Source organism: Ammospiza nelsoni, chromosome 1 (assembly GCF_027579445.1).
Source record: "Ammospiza nelsoni isolate bAmmNel1 chromosome 1, bAmmNel1.pri, whole genome shotgun sequence".
Lineage (NCBI taxonomy): Eukaryota > Metazoa > Chordata > Aves > Passeriformes > Passerellidae > Ammospiza > Ammospiza nelsoni.
The window spans coordinates 94,184,717-94,211,510 of NC_080633.1; the positions used below are offsets into that span (position 1 = coordinate 94,184,717).

At 40.3% G+C, this 26,794-nt stretch overlaps 1 protein-coding gene across 1 annotated transcript; it reads left to right on the top strand.

The window, feature by feature from the left end:
• Positions 1–4,546: 4,546 nt before the first annotated feature.
• Positions 4,547–11,155, top strand: TDP2 (tyrosyl-DNA phosphodiesterase 2). The gene is made up of 7 exons (XM_059479510.1): positions 4,547–5,154; positions 5,229–5,317; positions 7,310–7,477; positions 8,486–8,577; positions 9,045–9,163; positions 9,537–9,707; positions 10,504–11,155. Exons 1-7 carry the CDS (start codon positions 4,603–4,605, stop codon positions 10,783–10,785), a joined length of 1,473 nt encoding a protein of 490 aa, XP_059335493.1. The 5' UTR covers positions 4,547–4,602; the 3' UTR covers positions 10,786–11,155.
• Positions 11,156–26,794: the final 15,639 nt, after the last annotated feature.

The window sequence follows — 26,794 nt, forward strand, 5'->3', positions numbered from 1 at the left end:
CTCTTTGTTTTATTTACATGAGCAGGAGGGTGTGCTTTTAAAACACACTCTTTGCCGGATAGGAAGAAATTTCTGCACAAAGAATTCCCCTGGAACAAATTAGGAGGAATGTGATCCAGCCATGATCTGAGGTAAGGGAACAATGTTCAAATGTTAGAGCTGCAGAGGAAAATGAAGAATTGCTGGATGTTAATCTTGTTGATATAAATTTCATCAACGAGTCCATTTTTATACACGGCGCCATGTCACAAGAATGCCAGCCACGCCTAACGCTGACGTAGCACCAGCTCCACTGCTTGACAAGGGCAGCATTTCAGCCCTGTCTCATTTCCAGAAGCTACTGCTGATCCTCTTGTGGTTACCAAAAAAAAATTTCTCTGTTTCTCTCTGTTCTTTCCATTACTGAAATAGCTTCCTCATGACAACTTTTTAAAAAGCTCCTTCCCAAAAAGGAAAAAAGTTCTTGTAACAATATTTGATATCCAATCTCACTTGTTCAATGAATGCAGTAGTCCAAGTTAAAAAAAGATATTAATATTGCTTCATGTACCATTGCCTAAAGGTAATTTTGGATCACCTCCAGAGATAGCACTTTCTTCAAATTTCAGCCCTTATGTAATTGGGTGAACATAACTGATACTGTCAATAATTCAGATGTTGGCCTCTTATTATACTACTGCAGGAAAAAACCCATAATGATAGGAGAATTTTAGGGTTTAATTTCCAGTGAGATCCTAGTCATCACAGTGGTAGCATGAAGCTTAAAGAGATGCTTAATCCCCCATCTGCCTAGTGGAGAAATCAGAAGGTGCTGGGAGAGAAAGGAGGGAACCTGATAAAGATACAGATCACTCTCCACGCACTTTTAAAGCTTTTTTTTTTTAAGGCAGTTTTGATGAAGGGTTACTTTTCTAAGATTTTTAATGCTCTGTGTTAGTTATTCTAAGTAGGATTACTTTAGTTCCAATTGGTCATAAAGTCTTCATTAAAAGTAATGAAGCAAAGCTGACAAGCTACAATAGCATGATCAAAGAAAGTTTCAGAACAATTGGTTTTTTAAGACACCGTGCTTTGAATTTTCATTACAGGAAGAACTATTCTCAGTATAAAACTACCTTAAAGTAACCTAAAGCAAAGGATTTTTCTTCCACTGAGAAATTCTGATTTAATCTGTAATTCACCCTCTATACACAACAGAGGTAAACTCTGCTTCTTCTCTGGTTTATGGAGTAATATTAAAAAAGAGTTTACAGAAAGCTGCTTACCCTAGAGCTTGGGTTTTGAGGAGACATTAACATACCTGCACAAGTAAAAACTGAAACCAAACCAATTTCTTAGGAGTAAAATTGTTGACATATCAGCAGCCCTTTACATTCTATGAAGGAATGGGCACTGTCTCATAAACACATGTAACAAATAAAAGCTTAAGAAGGTCCAGCTCAACATTTGAAACTGAATGGCAGTCTCCAAAAACACACATGCAACCCCTTTAATTTATCAAAACAGGACTTCTGAAACCAAAGAAAGCACCCATTTTTAGTGAGTGCCACAGCAAAGATGTACAATGGAGTCCATAGGGGAAGAAAAGTACGTTTTGGCAGCACAGTGGACGATACCTACGTGATGTTCATGTCCACACTGACCCCAGGCGCTGCTCTCTCTGTGTACAGCAATGCTGCTGTTGACACCACATCCACAAGGGTGGCTGTCAAACCTCCGTGTAATGTGCCCCCTCTGTTGGTATGCTCCTCCTCTACCTTCATTTCACAAACAACTTTTCCAGGAGTTGCAGAGTGAAGTTTCATCTGTATAACCAAAAAAAGGAACAAAAAGCTTAGTGACAGTAGTACCAACACCTAATATTGCCCTCAATCAAATTGAAAGTAAATTTTTTCTGACTCTGGACTCGTGAGACAAATGAAAAGATGGAAAATAGAGTAATTCAACTGTCCCATTAGATATTCCCATAGATTTTGAGCAGAAGACTGTTGCCTTAGAAAAATCTGTACTTCTAATGCAGACAAATATTTAAGCTGACAGCTTAACAGAACTTCAATAGGTGTTACGCTGTCATGAATTCCTTAAGAGGAAACTGTCTTCAGTTTTCCTTTTGCTTTAAGCCATGAGTGAAAGACCAGATTAGAGGGAACACACAACTGCTCTAAATATCTGTGTGTACCACAGTTGTGAAGGCATTTGTTAGCTCACAATATGGTAATAAGACCACCAGTAATTAATGAATCATTACATAAGAGCAACCTCAATAAAAATCAGTATTTTGAAATAAGCATTGGAAATACTAATCAGATTGCCTCTCTGACTGGAAATTCATATTCATGAGTAGAAGTATCCAAGACTGTATCACAATGTTACAGCATCATCATTTGTATATACAGTTTTATTCCAGACCACAGGTAGTAAATCCAGAATTATAGTACCATGCTTCCCCCTATAACTAACAAAAGAAGCTGGAATTTTGACACCAAGAAGCTACTGCAACTCAGTATTTGAAAATCTCTATTTAAATTACTTCAGTCGGTAGCACTATATTCAAAATCTGAAAGCAGATGCAAAACTGGGGTAAGTTCCACATATATTTACATGTATAACTAAGACTTTGAAGTGCCTATAGACTATTAAAAGTGAAACGTGGACATATTTCTTATATTTCTTCTTACTAATTTTCAGGTTTTTTTACAAGGGCTTTTTTAAACTTGAATGTTTCCATTCTGTTACCAGCTGGGTTTAAATATTTTTTTATTTTAAAAGGTATTAAGGTTGAAATGTTTCCAGTTTCATTGTTCTTTATTTATAATGCATTGTAAGAGCCGAGTTTCAGCCTTTCTGATAAACCAAAATCTATCTAAATTTTGCAGACAAATGATAATAAGATCCATGATGATGTAGTACAGTCTTCTAATGGAAAAAACTGGTATTAAACAGAGAGGAAATTACTGAGGCAATATCCTAATACAGAAATAGCACCGGTGTCAATGAAAACCCCAAGTCCTAAATCAGGCATGCTGCACTGCACTGGAGGCCTGAGCTTCTGACAGAATTTCTAAGGAGGACTTTACTGATGCTCAACACTGGGAGCAGATTGCTTCTGCTCCCGTCAGGGACTGGTGCTCCTCCCCAGCAGCGAGGTGAGGAAAGCATCTGGTCCCATTTGTCATGGCTCTGATCTGGCACTACATGCCTGCTCTCCTTGACAAAAATAGCTCAGTACTTGAGCGCTTCCAGGACCTACTCAGCTAGAGCTGCTGGTGTGTGCTTCTCCCAGCCCTGCTGTGCTTGTCCTCCCACGCGTCTGCCTGGGGAACAGCACACTGCTGCAGCTTCCAGGCTTTAAACACACAGCCATTAGAGCCTGGCTAGATACCACATCGGACTTACACCAGAAACTAGGTCTGAGGCTTGAGGTGAAAGGTTTCAGACTAAATGTGACTTCCCTGGAATAAGAGAAACCTTGAGTCATTACTTATGGCAAGAGAGATTTCAGGTATCTCGCAGAAAAGCAGCCGTTACTTTTAATTCAAATTGTACTTTTATTGGTATTATCATCAGATTCCTAGCATCCTAATTCTAGAAGGTTGCAGGAAAAATCTGAAAGAATTCCACAGGAAGACTGGAAACCTGCCTCCCAAGGCTCACTTCCAGGCACTTACCTTTACAAGCTGAAATGCTAATATTTGTTCACCACTTATCAGTATTTAAAAGGAGCGTAAAGTTATGACAGTGAAGTGGTGACTAAGAACTAAATGGACTATAAATATATAAACTATCTTCTTAAAGCTTTATACATTTTTAAAAAACTTTATACTCACCAACATGTCTTGGAAAAACACGGCTGTAAGAATTACTTGTGAACAGTTGGTTTCTATTAAGTGTATCAGATCATGGTGCTGTCAACAAAAGCAGTGCTTCCATTATAACATTTGCTCCTCTATAATGCAAAGCCATTTTTGCATGGCTGATCTTCTTAGCTATATTTACTCCATCACTCCATGTCACAGTTACACAACCAAATAAAAATTAAAGTGAAAATTTAATGAGAACACTGAAACTGCTTCTAGAACAAGAACTTTCCTACACAGCAGCGATGCTACTGCATGCTACACAAGTTGCAGTGTAAATCAACAGTAACTTCAACTTTTTTTTGAGCATAATGTAGCATGACCCTGCAGCAGTACCAGTCAATTACATTTCCTTGCACCAGAATGCGCAGTGAAGGTATAGTGTAAGGCCTTGTGTAGAAATTCAGAGAGCACAGGGGTGTCTGTTGTCCTTTCAGCCTGACTTCAGGCTCAGGAGATGTCATAACGAGACAGCTTTCTAATTTAAAACAGGTAAGAGTTTATTTTACAATTTCACGGTGTCTGAAGTTAGTGGCTTCGCACGTACTGCGAAGGAAAGCATGGCACCTGCTGAATGACTCCTGAAGGTTATTCAGTACAGTCACCTTCAGAGAGCTGCTGGAAGGCAGCGGGAGCGTTCAACGAGAGTTACTGAATAACAACTGAGTAATTATTCTTATTATAACAACTGTGTTTTCTACCCCGTGTTAGCAGCACGGCCACACGCCAGGGTGCGAGGACTGGAATGCGGGGAAACACCGTCGAGCCTGCACCGGGGGGCTCCTGCGTGCCCGCAGCCCCGCCAGGCTCGGCCCCGCGCAGCCCCCGCGGGCTGATCCTGGTCCAGCTGGTTATTCCGGGACGGGACAAAGGCCGTACAGACGAGCTGTCCCGCCGGTGCCGCGCTCCCGGAGCCCTGCCCTCCAAGTGCCCGTACCTTGCCGAGCACCCGGTCGAAGCCCTTCGACTCCACCATGTACTTCATAGCCTCCTTCAGGCTCTCCATCGTGAGGCCCATGCTGCCGCTCCGCCGACCTCCGCCCGCCCGTCCGCGCCCCGGAACGGCAACCCCGGCGGGCGGCGCCTCTCCCCGCCTTCCGCCGCAGCCATGGAGGAGCGGGCCGAGGCGGCGCCGAGCCCGCCGCCAGCGGAGCACAAGCGGGAGCAGGAGGATGAGGATGAGGCGCTCCACGTCGCCAAGCGGAGGAAGGTGCTGTGCTCCGAGTTCGCCGCCATCACCAGCAGCGACGAGGCCGTGGCGCGCCGCTTCTTGGCCAGCTGCGACTGGCACATGGAGGTACGGCCGGGGCCGGCTGGGCCGCGGGGCTGCCCGGCGGCGGCCCCTCGCTGCCAGCCGCCCCTGTGTTTCAGAGGGCGCTGAACGCCTACTTCGACCCGCCGGGGGACACGGAGGCAGCGGCCGGCGGGTCGGCCCCGGCCTGCGCGGACACCGGCACCTGGTAGGTGACAGGGACGGGGGAGGCGGCAGGAGGAGCGGGTCGGGGAGCGGAGTCTCCCCGGGGGCTGGCAGGTTCCCCTTGGCAGGAAGGCGCTGGGGCCCCCATACCCGAGAAGAGCCATCGCTGGGCCGAGGCGTAACCTGGGGAGCAGCGCTCCCCTCCCGCCGACACCGCGCCTCGGCTGAGGTGCAGCGGGGCAGGTGATTCCCGTTCCTTTTCTGCTCCCGTTCTCGCCCTTTCCCCACGTTTCTCTCCTACGGAGAGGCTCTCAGTCTTTTGGACTGCCTTTTCTCTCTGTGGATCCTCCGCACCGGTGGATTGTGAACCTTTTGGAGAAGGCACAGGCATATTTTCTTCTCTTTTCCTTGTGTTGTGCAGTGATACATATGCTGATTTTACCATACATGCGTTTGTATATGTGTAAATTACGCATATTTGTATTATAGTGGATGTATGCATATTTTTATCTCTATAAATACAATAGGCTTGTACATGCATACCTTGTTAGATGTACCTGTGAAAGTTAAGATATAAGATCTGTGTTTTACATACACCATCTCATAGCACACCTGGAGGAGGTATTGAGTGTATTGATCTGCATGTGGAATTGAACTTTTCCAGATTTAACCCCAGATACCAACTAAGTAGTATGCACCCACTCACTCAGAGACCCTGACTTACCACCATCCTCTCAGTGGGGTGGGAAAGAGTATTAAAAAAAAAACAAAAAAAACCCCCATGGGTTGAGGTAAAAACAGTTTTACAGCAGAAATAAAATTAATTATAATAATATAAAATTAATTGTAATGAAATTTGAGATAACAGACAGAGAGAAATGGAAGCCAAGAAAGATAAGTGATGGGCAGTACAGTTGCTCACCATTCACTGATTGGTGCCCAGCCCATCTCTAAGCAGCACTTGGCTCCTCCTGGCCAATTCCCTCTGAGTTCATTCACTGAACGTGATGATCTATGGTATGGAGTATCCCTTTTGCCAGTTCAGGTCAGCTTGCCTGGTCATGTTTCTTCCCAGCTTCTTATGCGCCTGGCAGAGCATGGGAAACTGAAAAGCCCTTCTTTTGAGGTAGGCATTAGTTAACAACAACAAAAACATCAGTGTGTTGTCAACATTATTCTGACCAGGTTTGCTTGGCAAAGTTTTGGTAGTGAGGGGCTACAGGCATGGCTCTTGTGAGAAGCTGCCAGAAGCTTCCTCTGTGTCTGACAGAGCCCAGGTCAGCTGGCTTCAAGGCAGACCCGCTGTGGAGCAATGCTGTCCCCATCAGTGATGGTGGTAGTGCCTCTAGGATAATGTACTTAAAGTTAAAAAGTTGCTGCACCACAGCATCTGCAGCAGATGAGAGAGCTGAAAACAGCCCTGCAGACACCAAGAGTCAGCGAAGAAGGAGGGACAGGAGGTGCTCCAGGGGCAGGAACAGAGATTCCCCACGCAGTGCAGAGCATGGTGAGGCAGCTCCTGCACGCCCATTGGAGAACCACAGAGGAGCAGAGATCCACCTGCAGCCCAGGGAGGAGTCCCACTGCAGCAGGTGGGTGCCTGAAGAAGGCTGATCCCTTGGGAAGCCCACACTGGAGCAGGCTCCTGGCAGGACCTGTGGGCACATGGACAGAGGAGCCCATGTTGGAACAGGTTTGCTGGCAGGACTTGTGACCCCATGGGGAGCCACTTGGAAGCAGCCTGTTCCTGAAGTACATGGGGAAAGAGTGGGATTGTGGGGAAAGAGTTTAACTACTCAAGTGCTTTGGATTTTGTTTGTTACCATCTGTTTAGCTCACATCAGAATGGTAAATGTTATCTTCCATCCATAGGTGGAGAAAAAACCACTTACTTCACCTGTGTACCAGGTGCCTGCATGTTTTAGTTACTGTGCTTGTAAATGATGTTGAGAGCCACACATGCTTTAGCAGACAAGTGAGGCAATCACAGATAGGTCAGTATTAGCATGTTAACAAACAAATACTCTCTCTTTAGCATTGACCTCACTGCAGATGCAACTACAAGTACTGCTGGTGTCAATGGTGAAGACTCCCAGCAGAAAGAAGATGACAGCAACTTCTCACTGATCACCTGGAACATTGATGGGCTGGATCTGGGAAATGTGAAAGATCGAGCCAGAGGAATCTGTACATACCTGGCATTGTAAGTACAGCCTCCTCCTTGTGTTGTCAGGTGCCTGGATTCAACAGAAAAATAAAAAGGTGTGGAAGGGGCTAGCAGCGGGCCTGTTAGCTAAAAGAGCGAAAAGTAAGCAGAAGAAGCTGATAAGGAGCTTTCTCCAAAGCCGTAACCAAAGAGATGAAAAAAAAACCAAAACATTCTACAACTAAAAAAAAAATTTTTAAAAATTAAGTAAAATCAAAATAACTTTTCACCAATAACATATTAAATTATTATAACCAATAATTAAAGTAAAAAAATAAACAACTAAAAATTATATAAAAAATCAACCATTTTCACTAATAAAGTGTTACCAACTGTTGCCAACTGAGACTGCTTGTAGTCTCTGCTTTATGTCGTGACCGCCTCAACTGTGACAAAAAGGCTTCTTGATTTAAGAATTTACAAATCTTCATGTCCCAATTATCTTAATGTTAGATGCAACAGATCAATCACCCTATAAACCCTAAATAGCTGAGAGTTGTTATACTGACTGTAAAAGGTGTGAACCTGTGCAGCATCCCAGAGGTTAAATGTTTTCAGATGACTACTTTTAAAAGTCTAATAATGAGCAATATTGTTCAAGTTGCTACCATACATCACAAACATAATTCATAATAGCAGCCAGTATGTGAGAATCTTCTGGAAAACATGTCCCAAAGCTACTTTTCAGCTGCTTAAGATTAATTCCTCATGTTATGTAGTATATGAAACCTGCAAATTCATGGTAGAAGGAAGTAACGCATTTTATTACCATGTTGGTTTCATGTTCATAACAACAATTGTTTCCTCCCTTTTAGTAAGGGTGGTGTCTACGTGCTGCTAAACACAGTGCAGATGGCTTTTTCTTTTTTAAAGAGTAGATTCTTACAAAACCTAGGAAAATGAGGGCAAGGTGCCCCTGAAATCCCTGACTTTGTTCCATTTGGCCTCAGTGTTGCAGTACTACTCAGTTATTAATTGAAATTTTTCTTGCCTTGCTGATTTCAGATACAGTCCGGATGTTGTATTTTTACAGGAGGTCATCCCACCACATCTCCCTCTTCTCCAGATGAAAGCAGGCAATTACACTATTATTCCAGGTAAGAAAATACCCTCAGGTGCTAAAGACAAAAACCAGAAAACAAAGGTTGGGTTTATTCTGTTTCTCTTGCCAAAACCTCCAGCCATTTTAAAGAATATAAATAGTAAAGTGAAGAAGGAAGCATTTTGTGTTTTGATATCAGCGTGTAGCTTGATGCAAATTATGCATGTGAAAAGTTTGCTTTTCTGGCCTTTTCCTTTGTATTTCTTTCTGCATTTTGAAAGATTGGTACCAAGGGTAATCAAAAAGTATTATAGATAAGTAATTTTTTTAGTTATTTGCATTTAAAAAATCTGGAAAATTCAGACCATTATCATGCAACTTTTCACTAATGACTTAAAAATCAACATATTCTCTCAGGTTATGGTAAAAAGGTCTCTTTCAGAACCTTAACTGCTTTATGGCAGTTCTGCTGTGGTACAGCAGAACATGTCCTCAAACATTTCTTTGCTTGGTCCTCTGTAGGTAACATAGATGAGTATTTCACTGCTATTATGTTAAAGAAATCGAGAGTGAAGCTACTGAAACATGACATAATACCTTTTCCAACGACTGCCATGAAGAGGAACCTTTTAGTTGTGCATGTGAGTGAGTCAGGATGTACTAAGCAGCTGTACTTCCGCCTTCCAAACAGAAAATCCCAGAAAAAACTGAACTGGCTTTTTCTATATGACAGTCTCAAAGAGCAGAAAAACTTCTTCAAGCATACGAACCCGGTGGCATTTGATACTGACAAATCTTGTATGCAAGTTACTTACCATACTTTGCTTTCAAGTCTCATAATCTCTGAAAACAAAACTAAAAGCCTGTTGTCCTTGTGCAAGCCCCTTTTCTTCAATGTAAAACTAATATTAACCAGAGCTCTAACATTCAGTTACTTGCTTTGTGATTAGATTTTGTCTTTGAGCTTCTTATCGTGATGTGGATAGCAACACTGCCTCTTTGTTTCACACACAGGTGAGCATATCTGGTATTGAACTTTGCCTTATGACTTCTCATCTGGAGAGCACTAAAGATCATTCCAAGGAACGTATAAAGCAGCTGCAAATAGTGTTAAATGAAATGCAGAAAGAGTCTGAGTCTACCACTGTTATATTTGGAGGGGATACAAACCTCAGAGACAGCGAGGTAAATAAAAATAAGCAACTTGGTTATTTAGAGAAGGTATTTTGACAAAACCTCCTCAGGCTTTTCTGTTGTCTTTATGAGAAATCACCTGCTTAGGCAGAACAGAGATAGTCAACACTTACTCTTAACATGTGGAACTGTAACTAAGTAGAAGTAAGCATTGTTTTGGCTGAGGTGATATATATGGAGACCCCTTCCAAATAACTTAGTGCTTTAAGAACAATCCTTGTATCTGAGCAGATGCAGGCAGATTTGATGGAAGTTTTGACTAGAAAAACATTTTCTCATTTTGAGAACCTGGTCTTTACTTGTTCAACTCTCCAGTTCTCAGAATCAGTGAAGGAAGAGGGTGCTCTGGAGAAATAGATCTTAATTTCCAGCAGTGAAGACATTCAAAATTAGAAGTAGTTTTTGGCTGCTGATACTAAAAGGGAAATTTGTGCATTATTACTAGAAGGTCAGAGTTTCACCTCTCCCTGTCATGAAATTCCATTGCGGTGAACTGGGATGACGTTGGTTTAGGAAACATGCTGTTGGCCCCTATACCTCAACATTTCAGAGCTGAGCATTTATTTTGGAACATATTTTGGGTTTAGAAAGTGCTACAGGAAATGGTTGTGCGTTAGAGTATCTGGAGAAATACCATAGTTTAGAAACATCTCCAAGATCTTTGATTTTTAACAACTTACGTTTTGCATAAAAAAATCCAATGCTGCAACAACTCGGTTCTATTTTTCTAAGGTAGAATTTGTGAATTCACTGTCTTGTGGAATTTTTTCCCTCCTTCTCCCTTCAGGTTACTAAACTTGGTAATCTGCCTGACAACATTAAGGATGCCTGGGAGTTTTTGGGCAAGCCCCAGCACTGCCGCTACACTTGGGACACGCAGTCCAACACCAACCTGAACGCAGCCTACAAGTGCAAGATGAGGTTTGACCGCATTTACTTCCGGCCTGCAGTGGAAGGGGGGCATTTCATCCCACGAAGCATGGACTTGATTGGTTTGGAAAAACTAGAATGTGGCAGGTTTCCTAGTGATCACTGGGGCATTCTGTGTAACTTTGATGTTATATTATAAAAAAGAAAAAAAATACTCACATCTTCAGGTTTTAGGTGATTTATTCTTGTTTTTACAAAATTTTACCCTCTCAGTTTAAGGTAGGGCATATTTAAGTTTTCAACCCGTTCTTTGTTCTTGGTTTCTGCAGGAATGGCTTTGTTTCAAGCCAGGTTTCCCTTTTCCTATTGTATGCATCTCTTCTTGAATCATGTTTTATAATATTTATTTTTGAAAATATCAGCAAAACCAAACAAATTCTAGTTTTAGAATGGCGGGAAAAACCTGTAAATACAATTCATAAGCATACACAGTGATTTAAAAAACACTTTTATTTTGGCATGTATTATGATCTCATAATAAAGGCTGCTTTTTTTGTATTTTAAGACTATTTTTATTGTGCCTTCATTGTTTATTTTGTAACCATTCCCATCATCCTTTATGACCTTGTCTTTTGTAGGATGTTTTATTTCAGCTTCTGAAGTTTGTGTTGAATGTACATGCCCCTTCAGGCAAGACAGTAAAGGAGCTGAGGAAGGAATGACTAGCTTCCCATTAAAGGATTTCTTAAGTAGAAACTGAACTACTGTTGAACAGATTTAAGAAAAATATGCCTTCTATTTGACAAGAAAATTATATAGGCAGATGCATGGAAGTTGTTCACTTGGGATTATATACATCTTACTTGGTGTTTATTAGCTTGGATATGAGGTTCAGATTAAGACTTGTTGTGTTTTAGGGAGCTCTTATAAACTGCTGGGCAAAGCCTGAACAGGTCAAGGCCCCGCTGACTTTCTTTGCAGAAGATCAACTAGGCCTCCTACTCTAAGAACTGTGTAGTCAATCTTGTAGAAGCTGTTGTTTTATAGATGTGCAATGCTGATTTAATAGGGAAAGCCTCCTAACTTTCTGATGTGAACTTCAGTGCACAGGCATGGAGAAGAAGGAGAGGTACCCCATGAAGTGAATGGAGTTTGACAGCCTAAATTCTTGTTGTTGTTGTTTTTCTTTGGTCTCGAGCCCAAAACTTACAAACAAATTGTACTTTGCTGCACTACTGTGGTGTCTAGGTTCCACCTGGTAGCCAGTCTGCCACCCAGCCACTCTCTCAATCCCCTTTCCCAAAGAGGTGGGAGGAAGAAATCAAAATTAAAAAAAAAAAACAGGAAAGCTCACGGTTTGAGATAAAGACACTTCCCAATTATCCTCATGGGCAAAACAGACTTGGTTTAGGGACTCTGGATCAGGCTGCCCAGAGATGGGGTGGAGTTTCCCTCACTGGGGATATTCAAAACTCACTCCTTACTAATGTGCTCCAGTGGACTGAGTGTGCTTGAACCAGAAGCTAAATGCTGGTGTTCACTTCCAGCCTTACCCCTTATCACACACTGTTACAAAATTTACAGCCAGTAAAAGTGTTTGACCACTCTTTCAGTAAAGATATCCATCCTGATGTCCAGTCTAAACCTCTCCTGAATAAGTTAACCAGCTCTTCCTCTTGTCACAGGAACAGGGAGGCCTAAGGTAGGTGTGGTTTTCCTTTCATTCAGCAGGAACCCCAGGTGACTTTACTAAACAAGCAAATAAGCCTCAGGATGTTAATTCATCTGCACAGAAATCAGCTGCAGAGATCTCCTGTTCTGCTTTCACTTCTTTAAACAGCAAATTCCGTTTATTAAAGGTGAAAGAGAACAGCCTGTTTTGGCAAGGATGTACAATCCTTGATTGCTTTCAACATATCCCATTATTTTATAATAACTCAGCTGCAAAAACAAGGAGGGAGAAAGCACTGATACAATTTTGAACTCATGTTGAGCCCATAATCTCTTCTTTCTATTCCAAAATAAATAGTTCTATAAGAAAGGGAAAAATAGGCAAAACTGCCAGGATTTTCCAACTGCCAGGCTTTTCCTTCTGGTCTTAAAATGGGGCTGGCACAGATCACACATTATGACTCGCTCCATGACAGTCTTGTTCCTTACTAAGCCTCTGAAGAAATGTCATGGGGTTTGTTGTCAGGGCTTACACCTCCTCCCCCTCCCTGGTAGTTCCAGCTAAAGGATTTGCGGGGAAGGTCAAGGCAGTCTGACTTCTAAAAATGTTTGAGAAGGGAAAAGTACAATTAACTCATGTTTCATCATCAAGAAATACCAGATTATGTGACCTTCTGTATTATGGCTGCTTTTGTTTATGTGGCTGCATTTTCTGAACTATTTTGGAAGACACAAAAGAGGCTGACTCCTGTTGTTCTGAAATAGGTTTTTGAATCAGGGATAAAAAAAGCAGAGTAGTGTGTGATGTATCTCGATGCCTAAACCCCATATCCCTTTCTAGCATTGGCTGATTCCTCCTTTGATCAGCAGTCTTTCCTAGCCTTTGGAATAGATAGTGAGGGGGGGACATAAGAGCAAGCAAAGACATAACATTTGTATGGGCCAATTCATTTAATTATAATTATAAACAGTAGGTAAGAGGAAGACTCAATTCAGTGCAATTAGTGGTTAGTCATTCTTTTAAAATTAGGAAATTATGCATCCATCCTTTGAAAGCATTCTTGAACTACAGAAGTGGTAATACTTTATAAGAAGACATAAACACTACATGTTTCACTGACTACTGGATGTGAAGCAATACATCTTTAATTAAATGTACTTTAAACCACTTAATAAGCATCTAAATTGCTGACAATCAAGGGCAGTCAGAGTCTTTAAATTAATTTGCCTCTTAATTTAATCAGTGATGTAAAAGGTAAAATATCTGCTGAATACAGCAACTAAAACTTGAAGGAGTAGAAACAGCAAAGTTAAACCAAACGAAACATTTCTTGGCCTGCAATTTGTAATTTGATTTATTTTCTTGATACAGTAGCATGATATTATGGCATCTATACAGCCCAAAGGAGTTATGCAAATGTGAAAAATTAATAATCAACAGTAACCTGTACTTGTGGAAACCATGCACAATTGGAGGCATAGTTTTATTAATTCTTTGATCCAGTTATCAAGAGAAGCAATTTCTTCTGAGAACCCAGCCAGTCTTAAACAGTCCTACATGAAAAAAGCTTGAACTTACTTAAAAGAGAAGTGATATACCTAGAATTAAATAAGGAAATGTTAAACATACAGGGAGTCAAGTTTGTTGTGTAACATCAGCTCAGGGGAAAGAGACTCCCAGTGACTGAGAAGTCTTCAGTGTAACACTGACATTTGAGAAAGTAGGAGGCTTAAACAAGAGGCTGAAATGCTGCTTCATTACAACAATTGAAAGTTACAGTTTCTGCAGTGATAACACTTGCATGAAAGACAAAAAGGAAGGACTACACCATGCCATTATAAAATTTTGCACTAGAGTTTTTCCTGATGCTGTTACTGGTGGGACAGAGGAGCTAATCATTTGTTGAGGCAGAAGCTCGACCTGGACCTGGAAGTAGATACTGCATGCAAGTATAGGTGGCGAGGCTGGACAAACATGTCCAAGAAAGGGAACTCCCTTTCTTGTGGCTTTCAAAACTTCTCCCAATTATTGAAAAACCAGAAAAAAAATCTGTCTTGGATGCCCTGGAGGTGAATGCAGTTGTCCTTTTCAGTGTTAGCAGACACTTCCTTGGGCTGAAACAGGTCAGAATTTTTCCATTTAGGATGGAAGGTGGGGCAAAAAGGTCTTTCTGCAAAGGCACAAAACTATCTCACCAAGGTTTGGTAACCAAACTTGCGCATGTTCCACACCTCCAAGCAGAAGGCTGGCTTGTGAACAAGGCAGATGAGCAGGGAGAGCAGGGTTCAGGGTGCCCAGGGGGCTGCACCAGCCCCCTGCAATGGGAGAAACCTCCCAGTAATGCTGTGCCTCCAGTCAGGGCTTCCCTGCCACCAGCACCAAGTGGTGGCAGAAGGACCATTTGATGTTGATGGAATGGGTGCTTGCCAGGTCTCCTATCTACCCCTGGATGTCTGGCAGTGAGTTACCTGTCCTGGCTCATGGCAGCTTCACAAGGCTTGTGTCTGCCCAACTGAGTGCTCCTGCTGTGGAAAGGAGTTGGAGGTGAATCAACATTAATCTGTGTTTTAAAGCTTCCATGGTCTTTAGATAGCTTACATCACACAGCCTATTAGTTCACCAGCGTTAAACCTATTATCTCATCAGTGTTATGAAAGGCAAGAAGTGGCTCAGCAGGAAAATACCATCTTATCCTCTGCCCTCTGCAGTAATCTGCTTTCTTGGTCTGCTCCTCAGTTTCATGGCATTTCTGGAGTTCACAGGCAGAGAATGGGCAACAGGAGCTGCTGCTGGGGTTCCCAGCTGGGAGCTGTTTGCTCTGATGCCTTTGTGTTTGCATGGGACTGGCTGCATCCTGTTTGTTCACTGGAGAAGGAAAGTCTGCTTGTGACAGAGCCAAGGGCACTGGACCAGCTGCTGGTGTGCAGAGAAAGAAAAGAGGGACATTTGCTGCTTTTATCCTTTCCCCTGCTTTCACTGAGGTGATGGGAGGTACCTCTGGGCAGAATGAGAAGAGGGCTTATCTCCCTCAGCCTGCACTGCACCAAGGAGCCCTTTGCAAACTTGCACAGATGGCTCAGAAAGCTCTAGCTCTGAGCATCCAAGTGAGTATTTTTTCCTGCAGAAGAATCTGAAGCTATATCTGATGCTTTTCCAGTCAGTAAAATTAGGAACTCAGGAGCATGCAAAGCATTGGAGGGCAATCATCTTCCCTCACTGGCTCTGTACATCATCCCTGGGTGCTGACAGGAAGGCGAAAGGGGGCTGCCTTGGTAAGGACAGATAGCCAGGCTTCCTCTCTCTACACACACTTCCTTTTCAAAACCGACCAGTCTTGGTCAATATCAAAAAATATACAACACTCTCATTGATCTTTTTTTGTGTTATTATTAGAACAATTATTTTTACATCAAATAAGCAGAGTTCAGCCTCCCTAACTGTGGCCTAACCATGGAAATCACAGAAACTGAGGAATAAAAATTGACAGAACAGAGCATGAAAATTATTTTAAATGCAATCAGACAATTTCAGAGTTACAGTTCAGAGATTCATATTCTATATTTACAGAGCTTGCACCAAGGGAGATTCGACTATCTTCAGGAAAAGTCATACAGCTGACTGTTAAAAAAATATTGGTAAGGTGGGAATCAGGGGGGAAGTAAAAAGACAAAGCAAAACAGTTGTATACTGAAGAGATTACATTTATCTTTCCCTTTTAAACTACTAATGAGAATCACCCTCATATTGCCTTAAAGTTAAATTAGTCCAGCACTGCAGAGAAGTTTGTGGTTGTCCTTTCATGATGACACCATCGTGGATTGTACCATGTCCTTGTTTTGGTCTATCATGTCAAAGCTTATCAGATGGTCCATGAGCCAGGAAAGAGCCAGGGAGAACATTTTTTACTGGAGCAAGTTTTCCATTTCATCCTAGCAGCTTTCATTTCTTCACTGGCTCCTAGTGGTAATACTAAGAAATAAATTCTATGTCTCCTCTTCGTCCAACTCCTGCAACTTCAGTATAGAGTTTCCACAACTAGAGTATAAGTGATCTTGTGTTTTTGCTTTTGCTTTTGAGGAAAATCCTATTTTATTGACATCTGGGGATACCCACAAGCAGAGGAAGGAGTCAGTTCCATGAAAACTTGGGAAATAGGTTTTGGAGCAGAGTTGGAAAAATTCCCTTCTGCAAGGAACAGATTATAACTTACCACTGCAAGGCTGTCACATTTCTGGTGTTTAGAGAATGGGGGAACCAGTATCTTAATATATCTTATATCTTATCTTATTTTTCAGAAGAGTAACTGGTAAAGCAGCAAGGATCATCCATGTATAACATGATACACACAATGTGTTTTCCATGGACCACCTGCTCCACTGGTTTGCACTCTGGGGTAGAAAATTGAAACTTTCTCAACTATTAAAAGTTCCCCCATGTCCGTGTGGCCTTGCTGGGCACTGGACATGCTCCATATTGAAGTATTATCTGCCATTACAAAACATTCTGAGGAGAGCAAGGCTGCTGAGTGAAATGTAACATTTTTTATTAGATTGCCGGGAGGGGGAGTTTATTGGGACTGGCTGGCAAAAATCCTCTCTGTGTTAGGCTTCTGCTAATAAACTTTGCATGATTTCTGCTTGATGAGCATGAAGCAAGAAAAAAAGAGGGATTCTTTTTGTTGCAGTTATTTGCAATCTAATTTTTCAGGCCAAAAGATAGTCTGAATGATCTTAATTATAAATATACAACAGAACCAAGATGAAGCACAAGTCACAGAGGATCCAGTAACTCTGTTTTCAATGGATCAGCTTCTCACACAGTATCCTTCGGTTGAGGCTTTCAGATTACTTAACTAGGTTGAAAACAAAATGTTCTTCCACAATGTATTTTTGGTTTGAAAGGGGATTGGTAGCTTTCTTCTGTCTGCTTGAAGCCTGCTGAGCTGCATGTACTGTACTCTCTCAAAGCTTGGTTCTTTGCAACTCTGAGAATAAAATACTGCACTTGCTCCCATTGACTGACTGAAATAAAATAATCTGTGATGCCTGAGCAAGTCTAAATGAAATAATAATATCCTTATTAGTGAAAAGCAGATTGTTGATACGATAATTGAGCAGATTTATTGTCATCTCCTTGGACTAGTCTGCTGAAACAGCCTGATGTTTTATTTAATCTCCTATCAGAGGAATTGCAGGCTTGTAATCCATCATTAAACAACATTTAGAATGATGGATAAAAATGTCAGCTTTCCCAACATTATCAATCCATATCTCATTAAAACATATTATTTATGTTTCTCATAATGGAACTGCAGGGGTTTCCCGAGGAAAATGGAGACATCAGCTGTTGTTGAAAGATGAGATGAGAAATACTGTAATTTATGAATTAATACATGCATATAAAAATACTTATCCACACTATCAATTGTCTTTTACCATTTTACAAATAAATTGAGTGCCTTGGCTTTCCTCTTGCTGTGTATAGCAGCACTTTGTTATGTTTATTTTGTTAGTAATAATTCAGTGAGAAAAATATTAAAAAGCATGCTGCAAATTATTCCCAAGATATGGTGTGGGGAAAAGCCCTTGAATGCAAATCAGTAAGAAGGACTTTACTGTTCTGTTGCTGTTTGCTAAGGACAGCTTTTGTCCCCGTTAGTCCCCATGCAGACAAAGCAATTCATTTCTATAACTACAATAGAGCTCCATTTTAAGGATACTTTCTACTTTGTGCTGGCTCAGAGATGAATGAAACCTTGATTTAGGTGGTTGTGGTGCTGCTGTAGTCGTGGTCACAATGGCAGCTGTTGCCTCACTTTACACTTGAGGAACACTTTATGCTTCAACTCCTAAACATCAAAAAAGGAAAATGAGTAGTAAATGTGTGCCTTGTGTACAACAGACCAACCCATATTTCAGATGAAAATGAAGACAAAATGTAGGTTTGATTTGCCTGTGGAATTGCCATTATCTGCATCACTGGCAGAAGGGAGTTGGCCGCAGGAAACAGTTCCTATCTGTCCAGCAGCCAATGCAAAAGAAAAATTTTGCATTTTTGTCATAGTGTGATCTTTATCAGGTCATCTTCATTGCACCACACCAGTGACAAATGTATATGTTGGTCAGCTAGAGGTGCTTTGAATTCCTGATCCTATATGGGCTCTGGGCACAATGCACTTCCAAAATTTGTTTCTGCCTTTTACCAAAGGCAATGCTGGCTGTGAAGTGAGAAGTCTCTACAAGCTGTTAGCTTTCCAGATAGCAGCCTGTGTGTATGGCAAACCAGATATAAGACATAAAGCTCTTATATTTTTCTCCACCTTAGACCTGCAGAGCAGAGGTATTTTTCTTCTTTTCAATTTTCTTTGAGTCATGTAACTTCACCTTAGTGTACGTGGGGTGAGGATCTGTATACACAAGACAGCAATTTTGGCTTGGTTGGTGCATGGTTCTTGTAAGAAAAGGTTTTCAGAGCAGAGCAGAGCAGAGCAGAGCAGAGCAGAGCAGAGCAGAGACTTAAAAAATGTTACTACTTGTATATCCTAAAGAAGGAGAAAAAAACCCTCACTTCTTCATGCAATGATGACATAAATTACATTATCAAATCCCCTAGCCCAATCATAAAAACGATTATGATATTTTCATGCTTGCTCAGAAATCTATCAGTGGGCTACTACAAAACTGGTAATGCAGATTATATGTCTTCTGAAATTACAATGATACAGTCTTCAGATTAAATAAAAGTACATTTTATGGCAGCTGGAGGAGTAACTGGAAGGCAGAAAAGATGTCCAAATTTCAGCAGTGATCTCCAGAGAAGAAATGTGAATATATTATTTAAAAAAATGGTAGAAGGGAGAAAACATATTAGGTTTCTGTCAATAAACCAGAGAATGCACATATATGTCTGGTGTAGTGCCAGTCTCTGAAGGGCACTCATACATCACAAAATGTCTGAAAGTCACATTTGGGGAATTTTTCTTATTCATTCTTCTCAGGCAAGGGAAAAGAGAATTGTATTCTATATTATGTTCTCTCCCACCACAGTTTTCTAGAGAAAAAGAAGAGTTTAATCCCTAAGGCAGATCAGCTTTCTGATAACAATGAGACTGATACTGCTCTGGAGAACCTGTATGAGATGGCTGTAAAAAGATAAGATGAGGCCATCTTGCATAGCCAGCCCTTTTCAGTGAGAAAAAAGTTCTCTTCAGTAAGAAAAAGGTTCACTTTTATCAGATAGGAAATGTATCAGCAACAGGAGACACACAGTCTACCTTTTCTAGTCGTCAGAATACTTTTCTGCAAACACTGAGATTTTTGAAAAGACATGTTTATCTTTTCTCCAAGCTTAATTTTGGCAATATTGTAAAGACTTCTAAGCGACCTGAGGATTCAGTAAAGTTGTTCCTGTCTCTCTAGCAGTGTTGTGCTTTGCCAGCAAATGAATAATTTTCAACAAATATGCCATTCAACTTCAAATACATGGACTGATGTTAGTCTGATCCTTTCAGTTGAATTTTGTTTATTTTTCTGAGCCCAAGAGAAATAAAAGAGAACCAACAGTGTGTGGGTTTTGGAAAGAAAAATCTGGGCAGCACTGATAACATTGAGGCAATCAGTGAAGCCAAAATTCATTCTGTTGCAAACAGAGGCAAGCTTTTAAATAAGTACAAATTGAAAGCATATGACAATCAAAAACTACGTAAGAAATGAAAAGTGTTGAGAAGCCACAGGTATCAATGTCCCTTTTAACATGTTAATATTTCACTTTTAGTGAACGAAAATTATCTGTTTATTTAACCACAATGCATTCTTCAGAAAAGTTGGCCTAGAGAAAGAGAAGTTTTTGTGTTTATTGTTATTAAACTAGGTATAAGCTCCAAGCAGAGATACCAGATAGGGGGGCTTTTTGGTTGTTGGGGTTTTTTGTTGTTTAGTCGTTTTGTTTTTAAATAGTCCTAAAGAGATTAAATGTCAGAACTTAAAACAGGCCACTGAATAAGAGCAAAGAGGAAGTGGAACAGTGGGTCCAAGGAGCAGAAAGACTGAAAGTCATTTGGTGTGAGAGTTCTGGCAGATGCAATTAGATAATGTCTTATTTTATGGGGGCTGCTGTTATTTAGTGATAAATACTTCAGGGTATTGCTATTTTTTGTAATTTTACTATATGGCTTATAATAAAAGCTAGGTTACTACTTTATCATTAGAATATAGAAATAAAGGCATGACCTTCTCCTTTAATAGCAGCAAGTGATGTTCTAATTAACTTTTCAAAGAGTGGATGGTAAAAGAAGGAAGAGTTGGATGGTGAGTTTTGAGACTACTCAAGAGCTGCCCCAAACCTGTTCACATCTATGATACAGGTATCATTCTAAGGCACAGTTAATGTGGTAAAAATCTTTCATGAATATTTCACAAGTGGTTGGAGAAATTTGGTGTCTTGCACTAAATATTTTTGCTAAAGTATTTTGTGCAGTAAGACAAAGAAACAATATAACACCAACTTTGACACTAATATTCATTACATGTATTATCTGTATGAGCCCACAATATTTCAGATCCAGTGTCTTTTATATAGTGAGTGTCTTTTCTGTAGTCAATTTTACAAATAAGCATTAAATTAAAATGTGTTATCTGTATGAACCCATGATACTTCAGATACAATGTCTTTTTTATGGATGTCTTTTTGTGCATAAAGAGTGTCTTTTGAATAATTGATTTTCACAAATAAGCATCTTAAGTAAAAATACTAAAATATAAATATTTACTACTCTGTATTATTTCTATAAATCGGTTTCTGACTTATTTTGCTAGGAAGAAACCATCCCTTTTTGCACTTAGTGGGTATGTAGTCTGCAATATTGAATGAAAGCACCAGTATGCACTATTTTATGCTGGAAGCTATCAATAATCTGTACCTAATTTATTGTATTGAATAAAAGACTACATAAATCAGTTATACAGGGGATCATACAATGCTTTTAGTGAATTTCCAGATAGTCAGAAAACCTATAAATCAATTTATTTTTTATCAATTCAATGTCAGTGGGTTTAATTAATTCAATTTGCCTGAATAAAATTAATGATGCGTTTTTAATATTTGGATTTAAAACAAATATTCAGACTGACATCCTTTATGTTAATAGTGTTAAAAGATAACTGTATGTTAGTGGATACTGTGCATCCACAATGCACCAAGGCAGGTTGATTCAAAGCTGAAGTCTCTGGAGTTGAATTGTGAGAGTAAGAGAAGATTAAGACACCAGAGTGCACTGAAGAAGGATTTCCGCAGAGTATCTGGGTAAACTTTTCAGGTCATTTCCCGTGACAATTTGAGGAATACAGTTTTTAATTGTGATGCCATGCACCCACCATACTGCTCTATCACTCCTGTTCTCAGCAGGACAAGGGGTGGGGGGAGAAACTAAGAGGGAAAAAAGCTTGCGGGGTAACATAAAGGCAATTTAATGAAGGTCATACAGAAGCAAAGGAAAACAAGAGATTTATTCTCTACCTCCTATCAGCAGGTCATGCCTACCTCCTTCCCAAGGAGTAGGGCTTTAGCCCTCATAGTGATCTGAAAAACAAATGTTGTAATAACAAATGCCCCTCTCTTCTCCCCACCCTCACCCCTTGTTTTGTTTGCAAACCAGATTAATTTGGTATGGAATATCCTTTTGGTCAGTTTGGGTCTGTTCCCAGGCCACTGGTGAGTGGGAATGTTGAGGGACAGTGGTGATGCTGTGCCAGCCCTGCTCAGCAGTACCCAAAGCCCACGTGAGTTACCAACACCTTGCCCAGCAGAGCTCTGTGGGGCTGCTGTGGGGAAATGAGCCCCAGCTCAGCCAGAGCCAGCACATTCACAAATCCGGTGCTCTTCAGCTCAGAGCAGCCTTTTGGGAATGGAGATCAATTCTGTGGTGGGATCATCGGGAAAGAGCCCCTAGACATGCAGAGATGCATGCTCCATCAAAGGACGCAAAACTCCCTGGCTGGAGCATTTCAAGTGAAAGGATCCAGTAGCTTTGAACAAACTTCCAGCTGGGTACAGCTGTCAGTAATTATTAATCTCACTGCAGATATGGAGCACCATGGAATCAGTAACCCACATTTCTGCCTCAGAGAGGTAGAAGTTGTTCTAAATCTAGAATGAATTGCTGTGGTCCTGTCTTCTCCTGTACTGATTTGTTCTGTTCCTCTTGATAAAATACAACATACAGTACAAGAGGGCAGAACACAGTATCATTTCTGTGTGCAGTAGTACTTTCAAATCCCATGTAAGTGCTACAATACTATACTGTTCAGGTGAAAATTGCAAAATATTTATCTTCACTACTAATTGGGCACAATTGCTAAGGTTAGCACCTGGTTTATGGTGTTGATGACAAAAAATTAAAGGTAGTTTTGTCTATGGATTTCAAGGAAGGCAGTTCAAAAATATGGGAGAATAACATGCTTTCTCTGAGTCTCACTGAAAAGAAAAGCTATTTTAGTATACTTAAACCAGCTATCCACAAGCTTCACAGAATATAAAAACATTTGACAGCAAACATGATATTTCTTCGCATATGTCTGAAAGCAAAACTTTAAACTGAAAACCAAGGAAATGCTTCTAATGCAAGGATAGTGGGATCTGCCTTTTGATTTTATGAAAACCATAAGCAAGTGATGGCACATGTTGTGGGACTAATACAGAGAAATCCTCATTCTAATAAAGGCAGAAGTTTCCTAGCTCCAGACTCAGTCAGTAAGCAGGTGCTTTTCCTTGCATGTGTGTTTTGCTAAGATGGAAACATAATAAGAGTTTTTAATTTGACTTGGCTTGATAGAATCTCTATGCTTTGATAGAACTTTTATGCTCATTACAAAGAATTGAAGAAAAGCAATTTGAGAGAAAAAGAAGAATTTTTACATCACTTACCAACATATTTATATGAGGCACAGTGCAAACAGATAAACTGAAAGCATTCAATACATTTTTTGTTGTACTGCCTACAAGAAAACATCATTGAAACAGCACTGAATTTTAAAATGAGATGTTGTCTAGTCACTGTCATGTGTGGAAGGTCATCAGTATTGTCTGCCCCTTGGTACACCTTGGAGATATCACAAAAGCTGAAGACCTTAGAGATTTGAGGTGCTTCCACTTGAAACTCTATCCAGCTGATGACTGATTACTGGTTATTTGAATAGTGAGAACAACATACTTACAAACTTAATAAATGTTTATGAGTAAAAATGATGATTTAACAATGGTTAGTTTAACATTCAGCTAGTGAGAAACCTGTGCCACATGTGCTTCATTATCACAATTGCTAGGAAAGATACTTTTCATGAAATAAAAATATCAATTTTGTTATAATAGCAATTCCACGCTATATTCATGGTATGTCAGATATTTTCATTTGTTTGTATTATTTTGCACTGAATAAAACAATTCCATCTGTTCATGTTGTGCTTCCTGGGAACTCATTCGCAACCATTTGTCAGCTGGTTGCTGTTTTTTTAGAGAGTGATGATTTTTTGTCATAAATCCAGTAAAAGTTAATGAGTTCTGACTTCCCGGATCAGCTTGTAGTCTCTGTGCACTGTCTCTGCTTTAACTGTGTGCTATGATGACCACGCAGACCCTCCTGCTTCCAACACTCTTTAAGAAGCTTTTGCAGTAATGGTTTTTGGGAACCCATGGAGTCAGACAGTGCAGGTTTAAAGAGGGAGCTGCACACCTCGAGGGCTCTGTGTGAAACTTCTGCTGCTGGTACAGAGCTGAAGGACACTTCTCTTCCTGAAAACATTCTGGATGGTAGCACTACAGTATGTATAAACCTGATAGCACATAACAGAATCCTTGCTACTGGCATAGACCTAGAGGGAATTTAACCCAGGGTATGCTTCTAATATCCAAGCATTTGCAGGAAGAAGATACTGGGTAAGAACTGTTCTACTCTCTCTCGCACTAATGTGAAATCAATCCTTTTGTTCTCAGGCATAATCTTGACTGTAAGAAAGTCAAATGGGAACACTGTACATACCCTCAGTCCTCCAGACACTCAAAGTAAGTACTGCTTTTCTGTTCTTGCCTTTCAGAACCTGCTTGATAGTTACCAGATGCAAAGACACTGGTAGCACAGACTTGCTGAATTATATAGTATTCAGAAAAAAACTTGTCATTGTAGCAGTTTAAAAGCTTTGACTGTTACTATAAGCACCACTTCTGAATTAAATTTGGTACCACTTTTTCCAAATAAATATTTTCAGCAGGCCCTGCAGTTAAGTGCATCATTATGATTAATTTATGCAGAATGAAGCAGCCTTTTAATTGGTAATGATTAGTGAACTTTCTAAATCTGTAAAACTTCAGTAGGCTTAGGCTTTCAATATATAGCACTGTCTATTTTTATACCACTGGCTTCCATTTAACAGGACAGAAAACATCTCATCCTGAAACTGCTGATGCTGCAAGCTCCAAAAAAAAAAAAAAATAGGCTTTTACTTCACCTACAGTGCAGCAGGAGTGTCAGCCCATATTTTTATCTGATCACCATATTTTTATCTGACCAGAAAGCAAAACCTAAGATTTTTTATCACAGCATAATCTAGAAATAAAAAAAACCTCTTGCTACAATCTTGACCCAAAATTACCTTGAGATCAGTGATTAAACAGAGAAGAAATGAGGGTGAGTAGAAGTAAGTTTAACTTTACCTTTTTTGTTTTCTACCATCTAATTATGACCACTGCCTGTTTTGTACTTAAATTTGATTAAACACTTTTTGTGTGAGGTCCCCATTGATTTGACCAGTTTCTCAGCCCAAGTTTTGGAAATTTAGAAGGTAAATACATAATTATTTAATGCATAATACAAATTATGTAGCACCACTATGGATCAGCTGGAGCTCTTGTCTAGGCCGAGTGTAAATGCACTGTAATGCTCAGGGGAAACCGGTGTGACGCCAGTGTAAAAGGCGGGAGAATTAAAACTTTTTGGAAAAGTGCTTTCATATTCTCACCACAGCCTTATCTCCTCATATCTGTCCTGCATCATGTCTTTTTCTGAGCACATTTGGGTCAGCTTGGAAGGAAAGCTGTCACCTGAAGTTTACATGCATATTGAAAGAGTAAAATAGCACCCTTCTAAAATGCTGTGAGACTTCAAAGCCACGGTCCCCTGTGCTGTATTTTGTGAGCTGCAGCACCTTTATGTGTTATGACAGGACCAGCTGAACTCAAAAACTGTTTTCTTATCAACAGCTCAGAACCAATTGGTGCTGTTGCAGCTCCTTTTCAGGTGTCTCATGGCAGCAGGGAGGCTGCATGGGGAGGTCGGTGTCACAGCCCCTTCACGAGGCAGTTGTCAAAGTGTCTGAAGTACCTGTTCCTGTCCTAAAGAAGATTATGCTTGGTTTGATACAACTTCACTTTCACACACAATGTTAACCTCATAACCATCTAAAAATGTAGTTCATTGTGCCCGATATATACATAATTTTCTTCTTTTTGGTCCGTGAGAAGGGAACAAACTTTTATCCCACACAAAGCACCATCCAAGTCCATTTAGGAGAAGATACTGTGGGTACAATTCAGCTCTGTATTGTTCCTAGACCTTGTAATACAATCAATCACAAAGTCAGAAAAATGAACACATATCTAAGTTACTTCTATGCTTTTTGCCCTTTAGTACCTAGGATAAGAAAAAAAACACAAACCTGTGAGGTGCTTCATGAACTGATTGCCTACATCTGAAGCATAAATGTCTCCAGAATAGCTGCTTAAAAAACCATATTGCTGAATTGTGATTTGCACATGACTTACTATAATTAGAAGGGAAACCTGCTAGGGGGGAAAAAGACTGTAGAAGAAGCAAGCAATAAGGACAATGTTTCCATTTAACTTTGTTTAGTGTGAAAGATGCAAAATGACAACAACATTCAAACTCTATTTGTGCAGATGGCCCAATCAAGGGTACTTTATCTCTCACAGGTTAACTCCTTTAGTCTGTTTTGGAAAGATGCTACATGGAAACATTTATGTTTGTCTTTCTCTAACAATGTTTTTTCTCACAAGGTCAGATTTACCAGCAGGACACCAATATCCACAAAAGTGCACTAAGGAGGCAAACATGGCCTTGGTGTAATTGAGTTCCTCCCCTGGTGTTTCAAATGGCAATTTCATGTGGGTGAATACAATGAGAAGTGACAATTACACCCTGAATTGCTGTATTCTGAAGTGAAAATGAGGCAGACCTTATGAAGTCTATCTGTGATATGATTCCTGGTTGTGCAAGTGCAGGTGCAAAAGGAGCTATTTGATCAAAGTGGTCCTGCTGTGTAAGATATCTGCAAGTAAAAGGAGAGAAGACAGGATTGCATTTTTATCAATTATTAAGCATTAATAGAAAGTCTACTTGATTAGAAGTGGGACTGTTTCATTAAACATGACCATTACAGTTTATAAGGTTTTCAGTTCCTTTCTTCAGGGTGATTTCTCTGACTGCTCCATGAGACTTACCTTCTTCCCAGTCATTTCTCTTGTCCAACCT